The sequence below is a fragment of the Ovis canadensis genome, chromosome X (assembly GCF_042477335.2).
Source record: "Ovis canadensis isolate MfBH-ARS-UI-01 breed Bighorn chromosome X, ARS-UI_OviCan_v2, whole genome shotgun sequence".
Classification (NCBI taxonomy): Eukaryota; Metazoa; Chordata; class Mammalia; order Artiodactyla; family Bovidae; genus Ovis; species Ovis canadensis.
In genome coordinates, this window is record NC_091727.1 from 81,702,169 (window position 1) to 81,726,175 (window position 24,007).

At 52.6% G+C, this 24,007-nt stretch overlaps 1 protein-coding gene, 1 long non-coding RNA gene and 1 other non-coding gene across 7 annotated transcripts; 1 reads left to right on the plus strand and 2 right to left on the minus strand.

Annotated features, from left to right (window-relative positions):
• Positions 1-3,920: 3,920 nt before the first annotated feature.
• Positions 3,921-4,048, minus strand: LOC138931259 (small nucleolar RNA SNORA57). The gene has a single exon (XR_011446505.1). It is a non-coding gene; the product is annotated as a small nucleolar RNA SNORA57 (small nucleolar RNA).
• Positions 4,049-16,663: 12,615 nt separating this feature from the next.
• Positions 16,664-19,054, minus strand: LOC138930374 (uncharacterized). The gene is made up of 3 exons (XR_011446173.1): positions 18,600-19,054; positions 17,677-18,073; positions 16,664-16,903 (listed from the first exon to the last, which is right to left on the minus strand). It is a non-coding gene; the product is annotated as an uncharacterized lncRNA (long non-coding RNA).
• On the plus strand, positions 18,734-22,531 carry PNCK (pregnancy up-regulated nonubiquitous CaM kinase). 5 transcript variants are annotated; one of them, XM_070290469.1, is made up of 12 exons: positions 18,734-18,949; positions 19,671-19,740; positions 19,893-20,024; positions 20,199-20,273; positions 20,381-20,519; positions 20,645-20,768; positions 20,936-21,011; positions 21,107-21,219; positions 21,322-21,400; positions 21,477-21,564; positions 21,763-21,907; positions 22,221-22,531. In XM_070290469.1, the coding sequence occupies exons 2-11, from the start codon at positions 19,673-19,675 to the stop codon at positions 21,898-21,900; spliced, it is 1,032 nt and encodes a 343-aa protein (XP_070146570.1). In that variant the 5' UTR covers positions 18,734-18,949; positions 19,671-19,672; the 3' UTR covers positions 21,901-21,907; positions 22,221-22,531. The 5 variants fall into 5 exon arrangements, with proteins under 5 accessions (XP_070146570.1, XP_070146572.1, XP_070146571.1 ...); XM_070290470.1 differs by lacking the exon at positions 18,734-18,949 and adding an exon at positions 18,983-19,219; XM_070290471.1 differs by lacking the exon at positions 19,893-20,024 and having other exon boundaries at positions 18,840-18,949.
• The last annotated feature ends 1,476 nt before the right edge of the window (positions 22,532-24,007 follow it).

Consider the following 24,007-nt stretch of genomic DNA (forward strand, 5'->3'; position numbering starts at 1 on the left):
CTTCCCGGGGCCCAGCCGCCCCTGATCCCGGGTTCCTCCGGGCCCGGAGCACCGTCCAGCCACCTCACTTGCCCTTCCCGCTTCGAGGCCAGCCGCTGGCCTGGCTTCCTTATTGGACATCCTGGGGCGCCCCCCGCCCCAACCTCCTTCTTGCAGCCTGGCCCATCTCTGAGTCCCAGCCGAGGTTGGGTACCAAGGCCTCCAGCTTTCAGGCCCCGTGGCACCACCTCAGGGGTGCAGGCTGCTTCTACCTGCTGAAGCACTGGGCCCAGCGAGCCCCCTCAGAAAGGCTGCGGTGGCGGTGTGGGGGTCTGTCTCCAGGTGTGCTGAGGGGCTTTGCTGAGACCCTGTCTCCTGCCCTTGGGTCCTCCACACCCCCCAGGGAGACAGCCTTGGTCTGTCAGTGTCCCGGTTGTCGGAGTGACAGCGCTTGGAGTGACAGCACTCGCTGACTCTCCTGAACAGGCCGAGGGAAGCCTGACTGGCCGATGGACAAGGCCGCACTTTTTCACCCAAGTGGACGGTGGGAGGGATTCCTGCGGCCCCTCCACGTGCCCGACCTGCAGGAGACTGTGGCACTATAGGGTAAGGGTGCCCTCTGGTGCTTGGCAGGTGCACAGACCCTCCCCCAAAGGCCTCCGCTCCACGCTTTTCTCTCCCCAGGGATCAGCAGGACCCAGGTTGTTCAGCTGCTTCCCCAGCAGCCCTTGAGCCGCCTGTTTGGAATTTTCCAGGACTGAGAGCAGCCCCAGGAGGGGGCAGGGAGGGGTCACCATCATGGCTGCAGATGCGCGCTGTGCCCACCCCCAACCCCCTGCCCCCAGTCCCAGGCTCCCCTGAGCGCGCCGCCCTGCAGTCCCCAGATGGCTCATCCCGTTAAGCTAAACCCTCAGCCTTCCGGGCGGCTTTAGGAAGAAAAGCAGTTCCGGTCCGAGCCAGCTTGAGCTTGTTAGGTGAGGGAGGGGCAGCATCTCCAGCCGAGCTCGCTCCGGGAGCCTTGACTGGCCGCTGGGGGAGACGGGCAGGGTCTCAGGGGTCAGGCTGGGGGCGGGGCCTGGGGCTCAGGGAACCCCCCTTCCCAAGGTGACGAGGGTTCCCTGACTCCTCAGAAGCCCCGATCTGGAGCTCTGGCCCAGCCTCAAAGTGAAGCAGCTTGGGAGACAGGCAACTGAGGAGTATGGGACCCAAAGATGGCCTGAGAAAGCCAGGGGCCAATCAAGCGCAGGCACCCCCAGACACATTGGAGAGAGCAAAAGAGTATATAAGCAAAGCAGGCAGAGGGGAAGGGGCAGAACGCCATTTGCAGGGCGGGTGGGGTGATGCCTCTGAGGGGAGGCTGTGGCGGGGACCTGGGTGACGTGACTGCTGGGACAAGTTCAGGAATGGTGAGGTCCTGGCTGGGGCAAGGAGCCTCCAGAATGTAACAACTTGCTTGTTCTGAGGAGGTTGGTGGGGAGAGGGATCGCAGGGCTGGAGGAGGATACGGTGAACTGCTGGCACTTTCTGAGAAGGACACGGTGTGAAAAGAGCAGAGCCAAGAGTGGGGACCCCCTGTGACCTTGCTGGGAGGGCAGGGGACACGTGTCAAGGCCAATGGCAGGACGGGAGGGAGCTGTCACCTGCCTCGATCATGGTGGGGTCAGAGGCTTCTCAGGGAGAGGTGACTCGGTCCCAGAGAACTCTCAAGGGTGAGCTGGCTGCGGAAAATGGCTCCAGCTCCTTCAGAGACCACCTCCAGCCACTCGGAGCTGGGGTGTCCGCATTCAGGGGCTGCAACAGGCTGGTTCCAGTGGTTCCTGACACCACCTCCCGCCTCCCGGGACCCCACGTGGCCCCCTCCTGTGGCCCACACTTCTCTCAGTGGCACAAATCTGACCAGGCCCTCCCCACGTGTCCTCTCCTGTGGTTTCCTCACACCGAAGATCCACCTAACATTCATGGAGCTGGCCCACAGGCCATGACCCGGGGTGCTTCTTCCTTGCCTACCACCTTCTGGTCCTGCACGGTTCAGGTCAGCTGCTATCTGGCCCAGGAAGCTGGAGAGGAGGCTGAGGGGGGCCTTGACCCACACCCACACCCACACAGCCTTCCACGTCCAACTGAGGTGAGCTGGCCTTCGGAGACACATGGAGTTCATGGACTGGTCCTCTGGTGTGTGGACCCCAGCAGCCCATGGGAGTGCCCCAGCGGACAGGGAGGTCTCCAGTGTTTGAACACAGGCAGAGGGGTTTCCAACCCTCAGTGGGGTCTCGGGGCTTTGCCAGCACATCCCTCTGCTGCAGCAGAACCTCAGCTGAAAGCCAGGAGGCTGTCCTCCACTGGCAGGGCCCAGGTATTGATGGCCCTTCCAGTCAGTTCAGTCACTCAGTCGTGTCCAACCTTTTGCAACCCCATGGACTGCAGCACACCAGGCCTCCCTGTCCATCACCAGTTCCCGGAGCCTGCTCAAACTCATGCCCATCAAGTCAGTGATGCCATCCAACCATCTCATCCTCTATCACCCCCTTCTCCACCTGCCTTCAATCTTTCCCAGCATCAAGGTCTTTTCCAGTGAGTCAGTTCGTCACATCAGGTGGCCAAAGTATTGGAGCTTCAGCTTCAGCATCAGTCTTTCCAATGAATATTCAGGACTGCTTTCCTTTAAGATTGACTGGTTGAATCTCCTTTCAGTCCAAGGGGCTCTCAAAAGCCTTCTCCAACATCACGGTTTAAAAAGATCAGTTTTTCAGTGCTCAGTCTTCTTTATGGTCCAACTCTCACATCCATACGTGACTACTGGAAAAACCATAGCTTTGACTAGACGAACCTTTGTTGGCAAAGTTATGTCTGTGCTTTTTAATATGCTGTCTAGGTTAGTCATAGCTTTTCTTCCAAGGAGCAAGCGTCTTTTCATTTCATGGCTGCAGTTACCATCTGCAGTGATTTTGGAGCTCCCTGAAATAAAGTCTCTCACTATTTCCATTTTTTCCCCATCTATTTCTCATGAAGTGATGGGACTAGATGCCATGATCTTTGTTTTTTGAATGTTGAGTTTTAAGCCAGCTTTTTCACTCTCCTCTTTCACCTCCATCAAGAGGCTCTTTAGTTCTTCATCGCTTTCTGCCATAAGGTTGGCCCTTCCAGGTGGGTTCCCAATCACTCCTCCCCTGTGAGATGCAAAGCATTCCCCAGGCAGAAGCCACAATTAGACTGTGGGTGAGAGGGAGGAGGTGAAGAGGAAGGGGAGGGGAGGAGGGGAGAACTGGAAAGAGGGAAGGCCAGCCCAGAGGGCTCCTATTGTCCAGGGAGGCCTTGGAATTCGGGCTGGGGATTGGACCCAGTGCTGGTTGAAACTGGGGTCTTCGGAGTAGTGGGTTGAATGGGAGGGCACCCTGCCCTGGGGTGACTGGTTATGCCAAGAGGGTCTCGCAGCTGGAGACAGGGTGGGGGCAGGTTGGGGGCTCCCCCTCTTTGGAGGCTGGCAGGCACAGGAAGCTTTGGAGTTAGAATTAGCTGGGAACAAAGGAAAAACTGGAGTCTACCTTGAAGGGCTTTGTGCTTCCAGCCACTGGAAAGGGGAAGAAAGGTGCAGGCTGCCTGGTGGGCTGGGGGGAGGGCCGCCCAAAAGGCTGGAAGCCTGCGGAGGCAGATGGTGGACAACCTACCCCTCCCCAGCCCGCACAGCACACTGGTCCAACAGCTGTGCTCATCCACACAGACCTCCCCCAACAGGATTTTTAAAATTGGTTTCTGTGTTGTAAATGAACTGTCTTTTTATCAGAAGAGCTTTAGAGGCACAGACCAACAGCGGAGCTAATATTGAGAGTTCCCACCCCCACTCCCAGCTTCCCCTGTTACTAACACTCTCCGTTGTGTGCTCCCGTTGTTACAATAATCAACCAATGCTCTACATTGTCACCCACTGAGGTCCAGTTTTCTGCCTTTGTCCTGGTGCCTGAAGCTGCCGGTACTGAAGACAGGATGCCAAGCAACCCAGGGCCCTTTCCCTCTGCCTCTGTACGTTATGCAACCCGGGACCACACGCCCGGTCCCTGCCAAGAAAGGGAAGGTTCCAGTCCACGGATCCCATACTGCATTGGCATCCCGTCTTCTTTGGTTCCTCTGGGCTGTGACAGTCCTCATTTTTGGTGTCCTGGAGGAGGTCCTGGAGGACTCCTTGGAGTTTTTCTGGTTTTCATGTCTTGAGATGACAGGGGGATGGTTATTGAGAGGAGGCCCGTGGAAGTAAAGTGCCGTTCTCATCACACCCCAGCAGGACACCATGCTTTCCACATGACTCCCACTGTTAGTGTTGACCTCAGTCACCTGGCTGAGGTCATGGTAGTTCAACAGATGTCCCCGTTTTCATCCTGTCTTCTTGGGAATGAAGTCACTGGGCATGGCCCACCCTTGATGAGTGGTGGTTATGCTACGGGGATAGGAAGAAAGGGGCCAAGGCACAATCCTTAAATAATGACACACCCATTGAGAAAAGCAGGATATGACAGAAACTGGTTAAAACTGATTATGTCCAAGATGGCAGAAGATTCTACTTTCCATAGATCTTGAGCCCCAATGTAATGCATTAACGTACTAAATGACACACCCACAGGTGACAAGACAGTTCACAGGCTGACCATAAAAGGCCAAAAAGAGGGCGATGGCCTAGTTCTTGTCAGTCTCCACCCCTTCTCCAAAATAGTTGGGGTAATCCTCCCCCTAGGTAGCCTGTGAAGCTACCCAGCCCCTAAAAACTAAGCACCTATATTTCAGGCCCACTGTCGCCTCTGAGACACACTGCATTCTGCCTTTCGAGTGTGTTGTTTGCTGCTTAGACGCCAAGTTGTGCCCCAGGCTTTGCAACCCCAAGGACTGTAGCCCACCAGGCTCCTCTGTCCATGAGATTGTCCAGACAAGACCAGTGGAGTGGTTTGCCATTCCCTCCTCCAAGGGATCTTCCCAATCCAAGGATCGAACATGAGTTTCCTGCATTGGCAGGTGGGTTCTTTACCACTGAGCCACCAGGAAAGCTAAGGAGTACGTTTCTCTCTGTAAACCTGCTTTCACTTTACTCTGGCTCACTCTTGGATTCTTTCCTACACAGAGCCGAGGACCCTCACCTGAGAGCTGGGCATGGTATGCTCTTATGGCCCGTTTTCCTGCACCATCTTTCCTGACGGTGGGACCTCAGAGGGCATAATCTCAGTCCATCTGTTGGGCTGTGGCTCTCCTCTGTGAAGGGTGGCTGGGACTCATCCCAAGCCAGGTAGATTCAAGTAGCCTCTCAGGTGGTGGCTGACACCACCTGTGGAATCTAGCAGAGACCAGTTCTCTGGCCATGAAGGAACCTGAGGCTTTTGTCCTTTCATCTTTATCATTCTCCCCTATTGCTGTCTCTTAGGACTTGAAAAGATTCACCAAGAGAACCATACAGACATCCTAATTACAGGGGCAAATAGGGGTAAGCTAAAAACTCGTTCGTTTTTTTCCCTAAGCTAGTTCTAGTAACACGTAGTTGTCTTTAACTTCATTCGAAACGATGCTCTTAGATTCTTTGGTGACGCTGTCATACCAGTGAGCATTTTTAAAAAAGCATCAAAATTGGTAAACGTTTGTGTAACCATTTTAATATTGAAGATAGAAGAAAAACACCAGAATTTTCAACATATTATGCTGTATTATTTCAACAAAGGTAAAAAGGCAACTGAAATGCAAAAAAAAAAAAAAAGATTTGTGCTGTGACTGATTGAATGTGTGGAAAGTGGTTTGTGAAGTTTCATGCTGGAAATTTGTCACTGGACAATGCTCCTTGGTTGGGGAGACCAGTTGAAGTTGATAGGAATCAAACTGAGACCTTAACTGAGAACAATTAACTTTACATCATGCATGAGATAGATGACATATTCAAAATATCCAAATCAAGCATCGAAAATCATCTGCACCAACTTGATTATGTTAGTCACTTTGATGTTTGGGTTTCACATAAATTAAGGGGGCAGGGGGTTGGGGGCGGGGACCAAATTGTGACAGGGAATGGAAAGTGGATACTATACAATATTGTGGAATGGAAGAGATTGTGGGCCCCGTGAAATGAACCACCACCAACCACACCAAAAGCTGGTATTTATCCAAAGAAGATGATGTTGCATATATGGTGGGATTGGAAGGGAGTCCTCTGTTATGAGCTCCTCCGGAAAACCAAACAATTAATTCCAAGTACTGCTCCCAGTTAGACCAACTGAAGTCAACAGCAAACACAGTTGTCCATCAGGAGACTACAAGATCACATGTTTCTTTGATGACCAGGCAAAAACTGTTACAGCCTGGCTGGGAAGTTCTGATTCATCCACTATATTCACCAGACAGCCCACCTTTGGATTTCCATTTATTTCGGTGTTTACAAAATTCTCTTCATGGAAAATATTTCAATTCCCTGGAAGACTGTAAAAGGAACCGGAAATAGTTCTTTGCTCAAAAAGCCAAACTGTTCTGGCAAGATGGAATTATGAAAGTGCCTGAAAAATGGTGGCTCAGACGGTGAAGCGTCTGTTTACAATGTGGGAGACCTGGGTTCAATCCCTGGGTCAGGAAGATCCACTGGAGAAGGAAATGGTCACCCACTCCAGTATTCTTGGCTGGAAAATCCCATAGACAGAGGAGCCTGGTAGGCTACAGTCCACAGGGTTGCAAAGAGTCAGACACAACTGATTGACTTCACTTTTTCTTTCTTTAGTGGGAAAAAATGGTGTCTATGTTGTTCAATAAAGTTCATGGTGAAGATGAAAAATATGTCTTTTATTTTGACTTTAAAGCCCAAGGAACTTTTTTTGGCCAACCCACTCACTGGTGACTCGGTTCCCCTCTATGGCTCCTTGGGCCTGACTCCAGCTCCATACTGGATAACAGTGTCAGTCTGGTTCTGAGGCACCAGAACTATGGTGAAGAACAATTTGGGGGACTCTCTGAAGCTTCCTCAAGGTTTGCAGCTCGGCTCCCCATGAGGGCTATTGGGACTAAGGCCCTCGTAGCACCCCCAAGCAGAAGTTGCAGGTGAGCACCTCCTTCCTGAGGGTCATAGTCCCTTCCCACGCTAGGAAGTGCACCTTCCTAGTCCCACACAATCTTCCTCTTGATTTCAACCCCCTCATTGATGGTGTCACCGAAATGAGGGCTGTGTTCCCCACTCGCATCTCTTAAGGGAGCCCAGATACCCCTCAGTGGAAGCTGTGAGTGAGCGCCTTCTCAGGGGGCTTAGGAATCTCTCCTGGGAATGGTCTTGGTTGGACACCTTCCCTCCTATCTTGGATATTGCTTATGTCCTCCTTGTCTCCTGACTTCTTGGCCTTTCTCCTGATCCTTGAACCTCTTAGCCAGCTTTCCCAGCAGATGGGTGTTGCCTCTTTTACTTCTGAAGAGAGGGAGGCTCTTCTCCATCTCAAGGTCCATATCCTGAGGGGAACTTCAGCCTTGAGTTGTTATCATTGCCTGGTGGGTACGAACCAGCCCTACCCTTCAACTCTATTTGTTTCTCTTTTGTGGCAGTGATAAAGGTAATCTCTAGTTGACTCAGAGCCTAGGTCTCCTTCCTCCTTCTCTGAAGGATTTAGGCCCTGGGACTCTGGTGGGTTTTTTCCCCCCACTAATCCAAGAGGCCTACTCAGGCTAACCAACCTGGAACATTTGGGGTGCTCAACAGGGAACCCATGGTTGCCTTTGCCAAACAGACCCTTTCTCTCATGGCTGGACAGCCACAATCCCAGTTTTCCATGCTTAATTAAACACCTTTTCTGCCAAATCCCCAGAGTCAGGGACTGTCAGGGATCAGGCCAATTATACTGTCTCCTAAATTGCCATCAATGAATAGCAAGGAGACATAAGAAGACCCTCTTAAATGAACAGTGCAAAGAAATAGAGGAAAACAACAGGATGGAAAAGACTAGAGATCTCTTCAAGAAAGTTCGAGATATCAGGGGAGTATTTCCTGCAAGAGAGGACACGATAAGGACAGAAATGGCAAGGACCTAACAGAAACAGAAGAGATTAAGACAGAACAACAACAACAACAACAACAACAAAAAGATTAAGAAGAGGTGGCAAGAATACACAGAAAAGTGAAAGCGAAGTCGCTCAGTTGTGTCCAACTCCTTGAGACCCCACAGACTGTAGCCCACCAGGCTCCTCTGTCCATGGGATTCTGCAGGCAAGAACACTGGAGTGGGTTGCCATTTCCTTCTCCAGGGGATCTTCCCAACCTAGGGATCGAACCCTGATCTCCAGCATTGCAGGTAGACTCTTTACCATCTGAGCCACCAGGGAAGTCCACAGAAGAGCTATACAAAAAAGATCTTAATGACCTAGATAACCACAATGGTGTGGTCACTTAACTAGAGCCAGACATCTTGGAGTGAGAAGTCAAGTGGGCCTTAGGAAGCATTACTACCAACAAAGTTAGTGGAGGTGATGGAATTCCAGCTGAGCTATTTCAAATCTTAAAACATGATGCTGTTAAAGTGCTGCACTCAATATGCCAGCCAATTTGGAAAACTCAGCAGTGACTACAGGACTGGAAAAGGTCAGCTTTCATTCCAAGCCCAAGGAAGGCAATGTCAAAGATTGTTCAAATTACAGAATGGTTGTGCTCATTTCACATGCTAGCAAGGTAATGCTCAAAATCCTTCAAGCTAGGCTTCAACAACACATGAACCAAGAACTTTCAGATGTACAAGCTGGATTTAGAAAAGGCAGAGAAACCACAGATTAAATTGGCAACATCCGTTGGATCATAGAGAAAGCAAAGCAATTCCAGAAAAACATCTGCTTCATTGACCATGCTAAAGCTTTTGACTGTGTGAGTCAACAAATTGTGGAAAATTCTTCAAGAGGTGGGAATACCAGACCACTTTACCTGTCTCTTGAGAAATCTGTATGCAGATCAAGAAGCAACAGTTAGAATTGGACATGGAACAATGGACTTTAGTTCAAAATTGGGAAAGGAGTACATCAAGGCTGTATATTGTCACCTTGCTTATTTAACTTATATGCAGAGTACACCATGTGAAATGCTGTGGTGGCTGAAACACAAGCTGGAATCAAGATTGCCTGGAGAAATATCAATAACTTCAGATATGCAGATGACACAACCCTAATGGCAAAAGGCAAAGAGGAACTAAAGAGCTTCTTGATGAAGGTGAAAAGCAGAGACATTACTTTGCCAACAAAGGTCCGTCTAGTCAAGGCTATGGTTTTTCCTGTGGTCATGTACGGATGTGAGAGTTGGACTATGAAGAAAGCTGAGCACCAAAGAACTGATGCTTTTAACTGTGGTGTTGGAGAAGACTCTTGAGAGTCCCTTGGACTGCAAGGAGATCCAACCAGTCCATTCTGAAGGAGATCAGCCGTGGGATTTCTTTGGAAGGAATGATGCTAAAGCTGAAGCTCCAGTACTTTGGCCACCTCATGCGAAGAGTTGACTCATTGGAAAAGACTCTGATGCTGGGAGGGATTGGGGGCAGGAGGAGAAGGGGACGACCGAGGATGAGATGGCTGGATGGCATCACCGATTTGATGGACGTGAGTCTGAGTGAACTCCGGGGGTTGGTAATGGACAGGGAGGCCTGGTGTGCTGCAATTCATGGGGTCGCAAAGAGTCGGACACGACTGAGCAACTGAACTGAACTGATGAAGGTGAAAGAGGAGAGTGAAAAAGCTGGGTTAAAACCCAACATTCCAGAAACTAAGATCATGGCAGCCAGTCCCATCACCTCAGGGCAAATAGAAGGGAAGAAAGTGGAAGCAATGACAGATTTTATTTTCTCAGTTCAGTTCAGTTCAGTCGCTCAGTCCTGTCCGACTCTTTGCGACCCCATGAACTGCAGCATGCCAGGCTTCTCTGTCTACCACCAACTCTCAGAGCTTGCTCAAAATCATGACCATCAAGTCGGTGATGCCATCCAACCATCTCATCTTCTTTTTTTCTGTTTTTTTTCCATCTCATCTTCTGTCATCCTGTTCTTGGGCTCCAAAAATCACTGCAGATGGTGATTGCAGCCATGAAATTAAAAGACCTTTGCTCCTTGGAAGGAAGCTATGACACACCTAGACAGTGTATTAAAAAGCAGAGATATCACTTTGCTGACAAAGGTCTGTCTAGTTAAAGCTATGGTTTTTCCAGTAGTCATGAGATCTGAGAATTGGACCGTAAAGAATGCTGAGCACCGAAGAATTGATGCTTTCGAACTGTGGTGCTGGAGAAGAGTCTTTAGAGTCCCTTGAACAGCAACGAGATCAAACCAGTCCATCCTAAAGGAAATCAACCCTGAATATTCATTGGAACGATTGATGCTAAAGCTGAAGCTCTAATACTTGGGCCACCTGATGTGAATAACTGACTCCTTGGAAAGGATCCTGGTGCTGGGAAAAATTTAAGGCAGGAGGAGAAGGATTCAACAGAAGATGATATGGTTGGATGGCATCAACGACTTGATGGACATGAGTTTGAGCAAATTCTGGATGGTGGTGAAGGACAGGGAAGCCTGGTGTGCTACATCCCACAGGGTCACAAAGAGTTGGACATGACTTAGTGACTGAACAACAACAACAAAATTGCCATCAAGACTTATCTCTGAAACACTCTCTCGAGTGTTTAACGGGGTTCACCCATTTCACCCATTCAAATCCCTGGCAGCACACTCCCAGGCTTGTGGGATATCTATCAGGGACACTGGCAAAGTGCCAGGATATCTATCAGGGACACTGGCAAAGTGCAGGATGAATAACCAGGATCTGGTCAGAATCCATCAGACCCCTGTGTCATAGTGACACCCTAAATAAAATGGGAGCAACTGTAGACCCTCTGAAAGAGTTTAGTTAGGATGCATATTAGCTAAATGGGGAAAATTTAGACAGTGTGGTTTAAGAAAAAAATTAATTTTCTTTTGTAATCCTGTATGGCTCCAATACAAACTAGAGGACCAAGAGATCTGGCCAGAAAATTAAGTCATTGAGTTACAACCCTATCTTGCAGCTGGACTTACTTTGTCAAAGGAAAGGGAAATGGAAGGGGGTCCCATATGTTCAAAGGTTCCTGTCCTTAATCTAAGATCCAGGTCTAAAGAACTCCTATCGGATGTGGCTGGCTCATAACCCTTCAAAGGGGCTCCTTCCCTGACAGGATACTGATGTTTTGGAGAGTCCCCTTATGAGTCCAGCTCTGGGAATTCCCACCTCCCCTGATTCTGAGAGGGGACAGTCTTCCAGATCATTCCCCCTAACTCCTCATCTGGGCATCTGGAGACCTCAGGTCCCCATGAATCAGCTCATGGACTTGGCCTTTGGAGTATTCAGTGATAGTGATAAGGTTGAAGAAGCAAACCAGATTCAGGGACAATAAGGATGAAAAGCACAATTACTGGGGGCAGCCCTGACCCCTGCACCACCTCAGAGTTACCCTCCCTTACAAAAGCCCATGGCATGGGCAGAGTTCAAAAAGCCAGAATCAGCCACTGTCTTGCCAAGAAAGTATCGAAGTGTGGCCAAGAGGAACACTGCAAGGATGAATGCCTTCTGTATGGGAAAAGCCCACTGGGTCCCTGCCTGATATGAAAACGAGGGCCACTGGAAGTGGGATTGGCCAGGAACCTCCGTAGCTTGAAAAGGAAACCTGGTCATTTGTCTGGAGGAGCCTCAGGTAACACTTGACGTGGCAGGTAGGACAGTTATTTTCTTATCAGATATGAGGGCCACCTACTCTGTGCTAACTGATTTCCCTGGACCCTGGTCCTTCTGATCGTGTGTGATAATGGGGCTCAATGGATGGCCAAAGCTAAGCAATAAGCCCTCTACCACCCTCAGCTGCTTACTAGGAAGTCGTACCTTCACATGTCAGTTTCTGCTCAGGCCTGAGCATGCCTTCCCCTTGCTGGGAAGGGACTTGCTCACTCAATTTGAGACAAGAGTCCAATTTGGAGAACCTTACGAGGAAGCCACCCTCCAAGAAAAACGAGCGCTCTTGCATGTGTGAGCCTGCCTCAGTCTTAAGCCAGAGGGGGTCTCCCCTCCACCCCAGGTTGATTCTCAAGGGAACCCCACTGTGTGTGATGCTGAGATTTTTGGTGGACCTACTGCTGTTAGGCTACTTTTAGAAGCAGGACCATGTGAGGCTGCTGTTGGCCAGTCTCTTCAGATATGAGGCTGAACTGGGGGCCATCATCAGATAATTTTTTTTAAACCCACGGAAGATCTTCAAATAGTTTATAGACAAGTTACCAAAATGGGAGGCCACCTGTCTGATTAAACTAACCATGTGTTAGTCGCTCTGTCGTGTCAGACTCTTTGCAACCCCATGGGCTGTAGCCCACTAGGCTCCTCTGTCCATGGGATTTTCCAGGCAAGAATACTAGAGTGAGTTGCCATTCCCTTCCAGGGGATCTTCCTGACCCAGAGATCGAATGCAGGTTTCCTGCACTGTGGGCAGACTCTTTACCATCCGAACCACCAGGGAAGCCCTGTAACCATAGCTAACCATAGCTGGTAGGAATCTGCGGGGAGGCTTTCTCCCCTAAGCTAAATGAGGGAAACTGAAACAGGCCAACATATAGGTGAATGGGTGTGTCACTCCTTTAATGTCATTGAGGTGGCCACCCAATTGTTTGATGTAAAAAAAAAAACAATGATCTTCTTGTTTTGTAAATCTAGTCTTTACAGGACCAGAGGTGTGGCTCCAGAAATAATCAAATGCAGGGAACATGAGTTGGCTCTCTCGTCTGGGAAGATCCCACGTGCTGTGGAGCAACTAAGCCCATGTGCCACAACCACTGAGCCTGTGATCACAGAACCCGTGAGCTGCAATTACCGAGCCTACGCCCCCTAGAGCCCATGCTCAGCAAGAGAAGCCACCGCAATGAGAAGCCTGCGCACCGCAACTAGAGAGTAGCCTCCCTTTACTGCAACTACAGAAAAGCCCACACAGTAACAAAGACCCCCGCACAGCCAAAAAAATATAATAATAATAACAATAACATAAAACTGAAACAAAAATGCACATCTTGCAAAAGAGGGTAGGTAACTTGGACCTTAACTGGTCAAGGACAAATAGAAATTCTAAGTGGATCCTTCTAGCACCTGCCCCTGCTTGTGTGTGTCTTCCCACTGGCTCCCAGCATTTGTCTTCCATGTATTTAATTGACTAATGCCAGCAGGCAGGTAGAGAGTGCTCAGAATTATTAACGTTTACCTTCAGGAGGAGCAATGTTGGCAACTACAGCCAAGGGCTTACATGTCGCTCCTTCTGTTTTTGCTTTTGACAGATGCCACTCATTTCCAAAGTGACGTAGATCAGCTCCTTTCCACCCCACCCCCTATTCAGGGATGTGGTTTTGTACATTTCTAATACGTGTCGATTCTTTTTGTCACAGTCTGCATTCCTTCTGAGGCTGAAAGCTCAGCCTTTCTGTACACTGGAGCTGAATCGAGTCTCAGAGAGATAATTTCATGTAAACTAGAAAGAAAGAAAGAAAAGTGAAGTCACTCAGTCGTGTCTGACTCTTTGTGACCCCATGGATTGTAGCCCACCAGGCTCCTCTATCCATGGAATTTTCTAGGCAAGAGTACTGGAGTGGGTTGCCATTTCTTTCTCCAGGGGATCTTCCCGACCCAGGGATCGAATCCAGCATTGCGGGCAGATGCTTTACCCTCTGAGCCACCAGGGAATCCCAAAGTATAAAAGTAGAAAAGGATAGCTTTATTGCTTTGCCAGGCAAAGGGGGACACAGCAGGCTACTGCCCTCAAAACCGTGTGTCCCAGCTTGGAAAAGACAGTGAGGAATTTTATAGGAATTGTTCAAAGAGAGCAGGATCGGCTTGTGGACCTTCTGATGGTGGTGAGGTAAGTAAGCATCAAGATTATCAACCTTCAGGTCCAATTGATATGGGGTCTACATTTTTTGTGGGCAGTATACCAGGGGGCATTTCCAGAATCTGCAGGACAGCTCAAAGATGTTGTTCTGTGTAGACAGGGAAACAGGACCTTGCCCCAACCTGCTCTGCACAGTTTATTTCTCCCTGGTGTGTCATCCCCTCCCTCTCCTAAAGAACAACTGCTTGAAACTGTGCATTGGAACTCAGGGAAGGTCACAGAGGCTGAATGAATGCTGTTTCCTGTAATCAAAGACACAGGCGCACAGAAAGGGTTTGGGCCTTGGACGATCACTTTCTCGGATCTCCCAACCTCCTCCCTCTTTCTGCTGGATGGTTCTCTACAGGGTGTCATGTATCCACTGTGACAGCATCATCATGCAGAGTATTTTCATGGCCCTAAACACACCCTGGGCTTCCCCTAGTCAAACCCTACTCCCCTTCTCAAACCCCTGGCAATTCCTGATCTATTACTGCCTGTAGCTTTGCTTTTTCTGAAATATCATATAAAAGTAATCATACAGTGTGCAGCCTTTCCCAAGCTGGCTTGTTTTGCTTATCAATGTGCATTTAAGATCTGTGCTTTTTTTTTTTCCATGGCTGCATAGCTCTTTCCTCTTTATCACTGAATCATATTTCATTGACTGGATGGGCCACAGTGCGTTGATCCATTCACCTAAGAAAGTATATCTTGGCTGCTTCCAGTTTTTGCTGATTGTGAATACACCTGATGCAAACATTTGTGTGCTGGTTTTTCTGTGCCTGGTTTGTCTCTACTCCTTTGCGTAAAATACAAAGGGGTGTGGTTGCAGGATTGTATGGTACATTTAGTTTGGTAAGACACCACCAAGCTGTCCTCCAAAGTGGCTGCATCATTTGGCAGTCCCTCCAGATTGCAAACTCCAGGAATCAGAGTTCCTATTGCTCTACAGCCTCTACATGCCACTATGGGTTTTGTCCATGGTCCAGATTTTGGCCATTATCATAGGTATGTAATGGTGTCTTATCGTTTGAATTTGCAATGCATGAATGACCTATGTTAAACATCTTTTCATATGCTTATTTGCCCTCTGTATTTTTTTCCTTGATTAGGTATCTTTGGCCTATCTTTAAATTGGGTTGCTTGTGTTCTGTTCAATTCTCAGAATTCCTTATCTATTTTGGTCCTTTCATGGATCACAACCTTGAGATGGTGAAGGGGCTTGCATAACTCAGTGAGAAAGCAAAGGAATTCCACAAAAACATCTACTTCTGCTTCATTGACTACAGGGAAGCCTTTGACTGTGTGGATCACAACAAACTGTGGAAAATTTTTCCAGGGATGGGAAAACCAGACCACCTAATCTGTCTCCTGAGAAACTTGTATGCAAGTCAAGAAGCAATAGTTAGAACCTTACATGGAACAACAGACTGGTTCCAAATCGAGAAAGGAATATGTCAAGGCTGTATATTGTCACCCTGCTTATTTAACTTATATGCAGAGTTCATCATGTGAAATGCCTGACTGGATGAAGCACAAGCTGGAATCAAGATTGCTGGGAGAAATATCAACAGCCTCAGATATGCAGATACCACCCTTATGGCAGAAAGTGAAGAGGAACTGAAGAGCCTCTTGATGAAAGTGAAAGAGGACAGTGAAAAAGCTGGCTTAAAGCTCAACATTCAAAAACGAAGATCAGGGCATCTGGTCCCATCACTTCCTGGCAAATAGATGGGGAAACAATGGAAACAGTGACAGACTTTATTTTTATTTTCTTAGGCTCCAAAATAACTGCAAATGGTGATGGCAGCCATGAAATTAAAGGATGCTTGCTCCTTGAAGAAAAGCTATTGACAAACCTAGACAGTGTATTAAAAAGCAGAGACATTACTTTGCCAACAAAGGTCCATCTAGTCAAAGCTATAGTTTTTACACTAGTCATGTATGGATGTGAGAGTTGGACTATAAAGAAAGCTGAGCGCTGAAGAATGGATGCTTTAGAACTGTGGTGTTGGAGAAGACTCTTGAGATTCCCTTGGACTGACTGTAAGGAGATCAAACTAGTCAATCTTAAAGGAAACCAGTCCTGAATATTCATTGGAAAGACTGATGCTGAAGCTGAAACTCCAATACTTTGGCCACCTGATGTGAAGAACTAACTCATTGGAAAAGACCCTGATGCTGGGAAAGTTTGAAGGCAGGAGGAGAAGGGGACAACAGAGGATGAGATGATTGGATGGCATCACTGACTCAATGGACATGAGTTTGAACAAACTCCAGGAGATAGAGAAGGGCAAGGAAGCCTGATGTGCTGCAACCCACGGGGACCCAAAGAGTTGGACATGACTTAATGACTGAACAGCAACATCTATTCTGGATAGCAGTCCTATATCAGATACACCTTTTGCAAAGATTTTCCCCCAGGCTGTGGCTTGTTTTCTCCCTCTCTCTCTCTCTTTTTTTTCTCATTGTCTTAACAGTGTTGTCTACAGAGCAAACATGTCACATTTTGATACAGTGCAACGTATCATTTTCTCTTTCATGGACCATGCTTTCCATATTGTATCCCCAAACTCATCATCAAACCCAACGTAAGACAGATTTTTCTCCTATGTTTTCTTCCAGATATTTGCCATTTTACATTTAGGTCTGTAATCCACTTTGGGTTCATTTTTCTGTAAGGGGTCCCCTGAAAAGATTTTGAAAAGCTCTTTACCCACCACCATATAACACACACACGTGTATTGTGAAGTTGACATCTACAGTATTTCAACAGATGTTTCAACAGTCATGAAGGTTATAATTTCCAGTGTATTGTAAATAGTAGATTTCAAACAAAAACTGTGAGATCACTTTTTCCACTTCCACAGGTGATGTTCATGCCACAGGCTCTTTGGAGGTGGTTCTTTTTCTTCCTGCCTCCCCTTTCCATCCGCTGCCCCTCCTTTGCCGTCCTTCTTCTCAAGGGCCGCCTTTTATTATTCACACATCCTCGTACTTCTCCAAAACACCAATTACATTTCTTGTTAGGACCTGTGACCACGGGGGCAGTGGATTAGACATGTGGATGTATAATTATGCAACAAGCAAGTAAGACATGGTTTCTGTGTCAATTAGTCCAAGTGTTCAAGAACAAATAGTACTTCCTGCCAGTATGAGATGGGGTTCACTGTTGGCTCCATTCCTCATTTTTTGCTCTTTTAGGTGGAGACTCTAGGAAACCCTGTGCACAGATCAGAGGAGTTGGGAGGGGAACCCAGGCTGCCAAGTGCTGAGGCCCCTGGAGCCTTCCCAAGGGAATTGAGACGGTTGAGAAAGTGAAACTGAGGGGGCATTCCCCGAACCCCAGTTTTTAGAATGTAGTTTGAATTGGAGGATAATTACTTTACCATATTGTGTGGGTTTCTGCCATATATCAACATGAATCAGCCATAGGTATACATATGTCCCCCTCCCTCTTGAACCTCCCTCCCACCTCCCATCCCAGCTTACCCCCTCGGTTGTCACAGAGCACCGAGACCCCCCTATTTCGAACAAAGGATGTGCAGGCGTTGAGGTATGGAGAGACGATTTTGATTTTTTAATTTTATCTTTTGGCCTGCATGGCGTGTGGGATCTTTGTCCCCTGACCAGGGATCAAACCCATGCCCCTGCACTGGAAGAATGGAGTCTTAACCACTGGACCACCAGGGGTCTTGAGAGAGAGTTTTAAAAACCTTTGCCTGCCCCGTGGACCCTCTTGAACACTTTGTGTCAGACTGAGGGCCTACAGACCCCCTAGAGGACAGATTCAGTGGGATACTCACAGACCCTGAGATTCCTTGAAGACCCCACAACACTGGCCTGTGTGGGTGCCCTCCTGTCAACAGCCAGGATACCTGTCGTCCCGATCCTTGGCAGGACCTGGACCCCCTGGGAGGAGTGCCAGAACTGAGATGAGACTGGATGGGCTGAATCCACTTATTGTCAGATGAAGGATTGAATTCATTCACCCAGCACTTAACTTCCTAAGCGATTCTCCTGGGCCAGGTCGGCAGAGACACTCTCTGGGAATGGATGCTTTGCTGAGATGTATGTTCTTCAGACAAGACAGGCAAGGTGACGTTCTATAGAACGTGTTGGAGGGGGACAGCTGAGGCCAGTCAGAGGAGGCAACATTCTAGTTGAGACCTGATGGAATGAGGTAGCCAGCCAAGCAGATACCTGAGTGAAGAGTATTCCAGGTGTGAGGCTGGCCAGGGCCAGTGCAGAAGCCCTAGGGCACGTGCCTGAGTGGCATGTTTGAGGACCAGTTAAGAAGCTGGTGTGGCTGAAGCTGGCCGCAGCTGCTAGAGCAAGGGGCAGAGTGTGTAGAGAGCGGCCAGAGCATTGATCGGGGAGAGGGACCCATCCTGCAGAACCCTGGGCCTCCCTAAGGATTTCTGCTTTGGTTTGCAGTGACAGAGTGCCACGGCAGGGTTTGGAACTCAGGGTTTGCCAGATCTCAAGGAAAGGCTTGCTCCAGAGGCTAGAAGCGGGGGGTAGGGGGGAAAAAGGGGCCAGTCGGAGAGGGTTAGGGTGTAATCAGAGGGCAGGGGAGCTCAGTGAGGAGGCTGGTGCTGTCCCCACCTGAGTGCCCAGGTGGGCTCAGGCCAGGGCTGCCAGAAGCAGCAGTAGCAAGGCTGGGGCGAAGGCGGGAGGCTGTTTTTGGCCAAGCGGCCTGACGGTCTGTCGGCGCAGAGGACAGTACCTGAAGGCAGGCGGAGAGCCAAGGGCAACATGTGGGTGAAGAAACTTCTGCATGGCTGCCGCTGGTGGTGGTGCAAAGGCCCTGGGGTCGACCCCATCGGGTTGCCAGCGAGGCCGGGGGAGGTGGTGGTTGCTGGAGCCTGCGGGAACCTTGACCAAGGAAGGAGGCGGGGGCGGCCGGCGCGGGCCGATTGCCTTACAAGGCGCCCTGCAGGGCCGCGGCCGCATGCTCGGCCGCCAGCGGGCAGCGGGGCCAGGCGCGGAGGGGGCGGGACTGCCGGGGCGCGGGCGGGGGGCTCGGCGCGGCGGCCACTGTCCAGGGGCGACGCTGCGGCTTCGCCGGGGCTCCAGGTCCGCCATGGGTGCGCGCGCAGGCGGGGTCGCGCGTAGGCGAGGGGGCGCGCGCAGGCGAGGCGCGCGCAGGGGATCCGGCCGTGTCCGGCGCCGCGCACACCTGTCACTCCCAGCGCGCCCCCGGCCGGCACGCGCGCAGCCCACGCAGCTCCGGACTCGGGAGGCCCTGGCTGCGGAGTCCCTCCCGCCGCGAGGCGCCACGGGGCTGGGCTGCGCTGGGCGGCCGCGTGGGTGGCCGTGGCGGGCCGCTGTGCTCGGGGGTCGCAGGTGCATCTCGGGCGGGTCGGAGCCCTCGGGGGAGGAGGGGCGTGGGTGGCAGGTCTAGGCCTGGGGGTGAGCGGGAGCGGTGGTGAGGCGGGAGGCCCGGGGCAGGGGAAGGGGCACGGAGCGTTCTAGAAGGCGGCCGATCGCGGCTGACTAGGGCGTGCGGGGGCGGAGAGGGGGCGTCTGGGGGCTAATCGCGTCGGGGGCTGGTCGTGCGCGGGAGCGGGGAGGAGGATGGGCGTCCAACTGGGAGTGCGGACCCGGACGGTGGGGGAGGGGCAGGGCGGGCCGGGCCGGGCCGGGCCGGGCCGGGCTGGGGGAGGGGGTGCGGGACCGGGTTCCGGACTGAGGCTGTCTCTGAGGGCGCCCTGGGGGCACCGCTGAGTCTGGGATTGGGGCCCGGGGCTGCCCCTCGCCCCAGGGAGCTTCTCCCCACCTCGCCCTGCACCCCCAGACATGCTGCTGCTCAAGAAACAGACGGAGGATATCAGCAGCGTCTATGAGATCCGCGAGAAGCTCGGCTCGTGAGTGTGTGTGTGTGTGTGTCTAAGGGAATTTGTGTGCCTGCGTGGGAGGGGAGGGGTGCTATGGGACCGAGAGGGCATCCCCATCTCCTTCAGCTCAGGGGGTCCTTTCCTGTCCTCTCCCTCCCTGCCTGCCTACCTCTCTGCCTCAGGGGCGCTTTCTCTGAGGTGGTTCTGGCCCAGGAGCGTGGCTCCTCACACCTTGTCGCTCTCAAGTGCATCCCCAAGAAGGCTCTTCGAGGCAAGGAGGCCTTGGTGGAAAATGAGATCGCGGTGCTCCGTAGGTGTGTGCCCCAGCAGGGCCGGGGAGTATTCTGGGCTGGAGCGCCCCTCCCCCCACCCAAGAAAGGCCTGGCCTGGGGCTCTGCCTGGCTGGACTGGGCTGGGCTGGGAGGAAGTAAAGAGACTGTTGGGCTTCCCAGTGGTGGCCCACAGGGGGCTTCTTTGTGCCGTTGCAGGGTCAGCCACCCGAACATCGTGGCTCTGGAAGATGTCCATGAGAGCCCTTCCCACCTCTATCTGGCCATGGAGCTGTGAGGATGGCAGGATCAGGCGGGGTGGGGTGGGGGGCACTGGGTTTGTGTGGTAAGCTGGGGCCGGGGGCGGGGGGCTGGGTCCGCTGAGTTGCTGCTCTCCTCAGGGTGACAGGGGGTGAGCTGTTTGATCGAATCATGGAGCGTGGCTCCTACACAGAGAAGGATGCTAGCCACCTGGTGGCCCAGGTCCTTGGCGCTGTCTCCTACCTGCACAGCCTGGGCATCGTGCACCGAGACCTCAAGGTGCCTGCCCACCTGGGGCTTGCCCGGTGTCCCTGTGCCAGGGATCTGGGGAACCTGAGGGCACCCAGCTCCCAGAGGGGCACTGGGGCTGACCTGCCGTTCTTTCTGCTATCTGTGTGTCATAGCCTGAAAACCTCCTCTATGCCACCCCCTTCGAGGACTCCAAGATCATGGTCTCTGACTTCGGCCTCTCCAAAATCCAGGCTGGCAACATGCTAGGCACCGCCTGTGGGACCCCAGGCTATGTCGGTGAGTGAGGGGGTGCCCCCAGGCTCCACGGGGAGCCGGGGGAGAGGGCAGGAGAATCTGTGGGCACTGTGGTGCCAGGGGCAGGGCAGGCGGTGGGTCCACTAGGCCGCACTGAAGGCGCAGTGTGCATGTGCACGGGCGTGCGTCTGTCTGTCTCTGGCCTCCAGCCCCGGAGCTCTTGGAGCAGAAACCCTACGGGAAGGCCGTAGATGTGTGGGCCCTGGGTGTCATCTCCTACATCCTGTGAGTGACCTCTGGGAAGGTTCTTCTTCTGCCTGCCTGCCCCCGGCTGGGTTGGGGAGGTTCGGACAGCTGGCTGATTCATCTGTGGGTGCCAGGCTGTGTGGGTACCCCCCCTTCTACGACGAGAGCGACCCTGAACTCTTCAGCCAGATCCTGAGGGCCAGCTACGAGTTTGACTCTCCCTTTTGGGATGACATCTCAGAATCAGGTGAACTTGAGGCTGATCCAGAGCTCAGGGAGGTGGGTAGGGACGAGGGCCCATGGGGATGTGGGGGGCTGACCCCAGCCTGACCTGGCTTCCCGGCTTCAGCCAAAGACTTCATCCGGCACCTTCTGGAGCGAGACCCTCAGAAGAGATTCACCTGCCAGCAGGCCTTACAGCATCTTTGGTGAGTGGGACCTGCTGAACTGTCCAGGGGGAACCTTCAGAACCCCCACTGCCACTGACCTCCGGCCACCCCCTAGGATCTCTGGGGATACAGCCTTTGACAAGGACATCCTGGGCTCCGTCAGTGAGCAGATCCAGAAGAATTTTGCTCGAAATCACTGGAAGGTTAGTGTGGACATGGACCTGGGGGAATCAGCTCAAGGCTGGCTGCTCCTTCCGTCAGCCTCAGGAGGATGGTCTGGGCGGCCAGTGACCTTTGTGGGCCTCCAAGTCTTGGGCCTGCAAGTCTTGGAGGACCTCTTTATGGGCCTCCAAGTCTTGGGCCTGAGATGTGGTGGCCTGACGCCCCTTCTCTCCTGGCAGCGCGCATTCAATGCTACCTCCTTCCTCCGCCACATCCGCAAGCTGGGGCAGAGCCTGGAGGGTGAGGAGGCCTCTGGACGGAGGGTGATGAGCCGCAGCCACCCGGGCCTCCCGACCGGCCAGCCCCCCGAGTGGTGACAGCCAGGTGCATGCTGGGAGATGGCTCCTTGGCGAACTCCAGAAGTGGCAGGCCCTGGGTGGCCTAGAGCTCAGTGGGCTGACAGCAGAGAGTGCAGACAGCGGCGGCAGGGGAGCCGGGGTCCACCGAGAAGGGGATGAGAGAGAGGTTGGGGGGCAGGCCATGCTGCTGGCCTGGATTCTTGAGGGGCCCAGTGCCAGGCCCCAGTGGGCACCTCTGCTGAGAGCCTGGGCTGGGGGCCGGGGGCACAGGGCATGCCATGGGGTGGGGGCTCCTGAGTGTCCACTTTCCTGTACTTCTCTCTTTCCCTCTCCTCCAGGCAGATGCCCAGGCTGAGCACATGGACCCTCAGACCCCCCAGCCCCACACACCCCACCCCGCCAGCCCAGGGCAGGTTGCCACGGGGAGAGTTTGAGTCCTGTTGGGTGGGGTGCATGATGCTGGGGTGGGGCATTTGCAGACTTCCCCTCCCCTGTTGCCACCACACCCCAGCTATGAGCCAAGAGGCCCCAGGGATGTCTGGCCCGCGTGTGTTCTGTGCTTCGCTGTGGGTGGTCCTGCTTGTGTCGTGGTCCTCCGGATCCCCCACCCACCCCAGTCTCCCTCACATCAATAAAGACAGACAGAGCAGTGGGCAGTGGTGAGCTGGAAGGAGGGATGAGGGGTGGCAGGGCAAGGGTGGAAGGGGCTGGGTGTCTTCCATGGGAAGGAAATCAAGGAGGCAGGTCCACGGCCGCAAGACTTGGCCCATCACCGCCCAAACTTCTGCACACAAGCACCCAGCAGGCCAAGGACTTCCTGTCCCCACTCTCCAAAATGCCAGCAAGAGTCAGCCCAGCAGGCCAGCAGGGCCACCACTCAGGGTCGGCCTGCATGTGGCTCTGGGGCCCTGGGAGAGAGAGAATGGGCGCATCTCCTGCTGGCAGCGGGGGTGGGAGGCGGGGACGGCTGTCTCCAGGCCTCCAGGGATGGGCTGGGCCGTGCTCAGGGGCAACTAGAGTCCTGGGCGGTTTTCTGCCCTCTCTCCGTTCGTTTCCCTGCTTCCTGGGGCCCTGGATGGACAGTACATGCCCTGTGTTTGCAGGCAAAGGCTCTCCAGCCTCGGTGTCCAAGGCTGAGGGAGGAGCCCCTGGCCAGTAGAGGGCGCCACTGGGGCCCCCACCGTGTGCTGGGTCGTGGCTTTGGCGCACCTGGGATCCAGGCTCCACAGGGCCTTTGCCCTGTTTGTGCTCCTCATGGGAAGACTCTGAGGACCTTGGCCCCATCCGGGCCAGAGGGAGTACCCTGAGTTCTGGGCGAGCGGGCCACCCCTTCACCCCACCAGCCCGTGCCAGCCTGAGTTGCCCTGAGCAGCACTAGGAAAGGCTCTGGACCCATCAAGGCCGGGCTCTGGAGCTCCGCCCCGTCCAGCCACCGCAGAACCTGATGAAGACGCTTCTCCATGTTGACATTTGGGCCCTGAACGGAGGCAGCGAGAAAGCCCAGAGCAGGGCTGACCTGGAGCTCAGGGGTGGGGCTGGAACAGGGCATGCCTGCCTGCTGCTTCCCAAACCCCAAGTGCCTTCTCTGGCTTTCTCCTCTCCCCACTCACTACCTTCCATATACATCTGCCTACGGGCCCCTGAGCCCCGGGGCAAGTCCTGTGGGGGGAGGCAGCTTCGTCCTCTGTCACCACGGCACTTTTAGGCTGTCGTTTGCTCCAGGCTTCAGGGTCAAACAGAGTCAAACAGTGAGGTCCCACCACACCAGCTGCCAACAGTCCAAGGGACCGTCGCCAGGTCTCCAGAGCTTGGCCTCTTAACCTCCAACAACCTGGCCTGCCTGTCACTTGGGGCCTTGTCAAGAACTGTCCTGCCCCCTCGGACGTTCACTTCACCGGCTCTCCTTCCCTCACTTCAGTTGTTCACACTGTCTCCCCAGCACACCCACACTGTCTCATTTTGCCATCCAAATTGATGGGGCCTTTAGTGTGTGCTAAGCGCTGGGCCCACGGGTCAAGGGTGCCATACCCTTATGCAGAAGGCCCTGCAACGGAGGAGTTGGGCTTCCTCAGACACAGGAAAGAGTAGCCGCTGGCTGCTCCTGGAGGCTTGAACCGGCACACCA

Coding starts and splice junctions, on each gene's coding strand:
- PNCK (XM_070290468.1), top strand. CDS start 19,804: ATGGGACCGAGAGGGCATCCCCATCTCCTTCAGCTCAGGGGGTCCTTT. Junction 20,769..20,935: donor TGGGACCCCAGGCTATGTCG/GTGAGTGAGGGG, acceptor TCTGGCCTCCAG/CCCCGGAGCTCTTGGAGCAG. Junction 21,012..21,106: donor GGTGTCATCTCCTACATCCT/GTGAGTGACCTC, acceptor TGTGGGTGCCAG/GCTGTGTGGGTACCCCCCCT.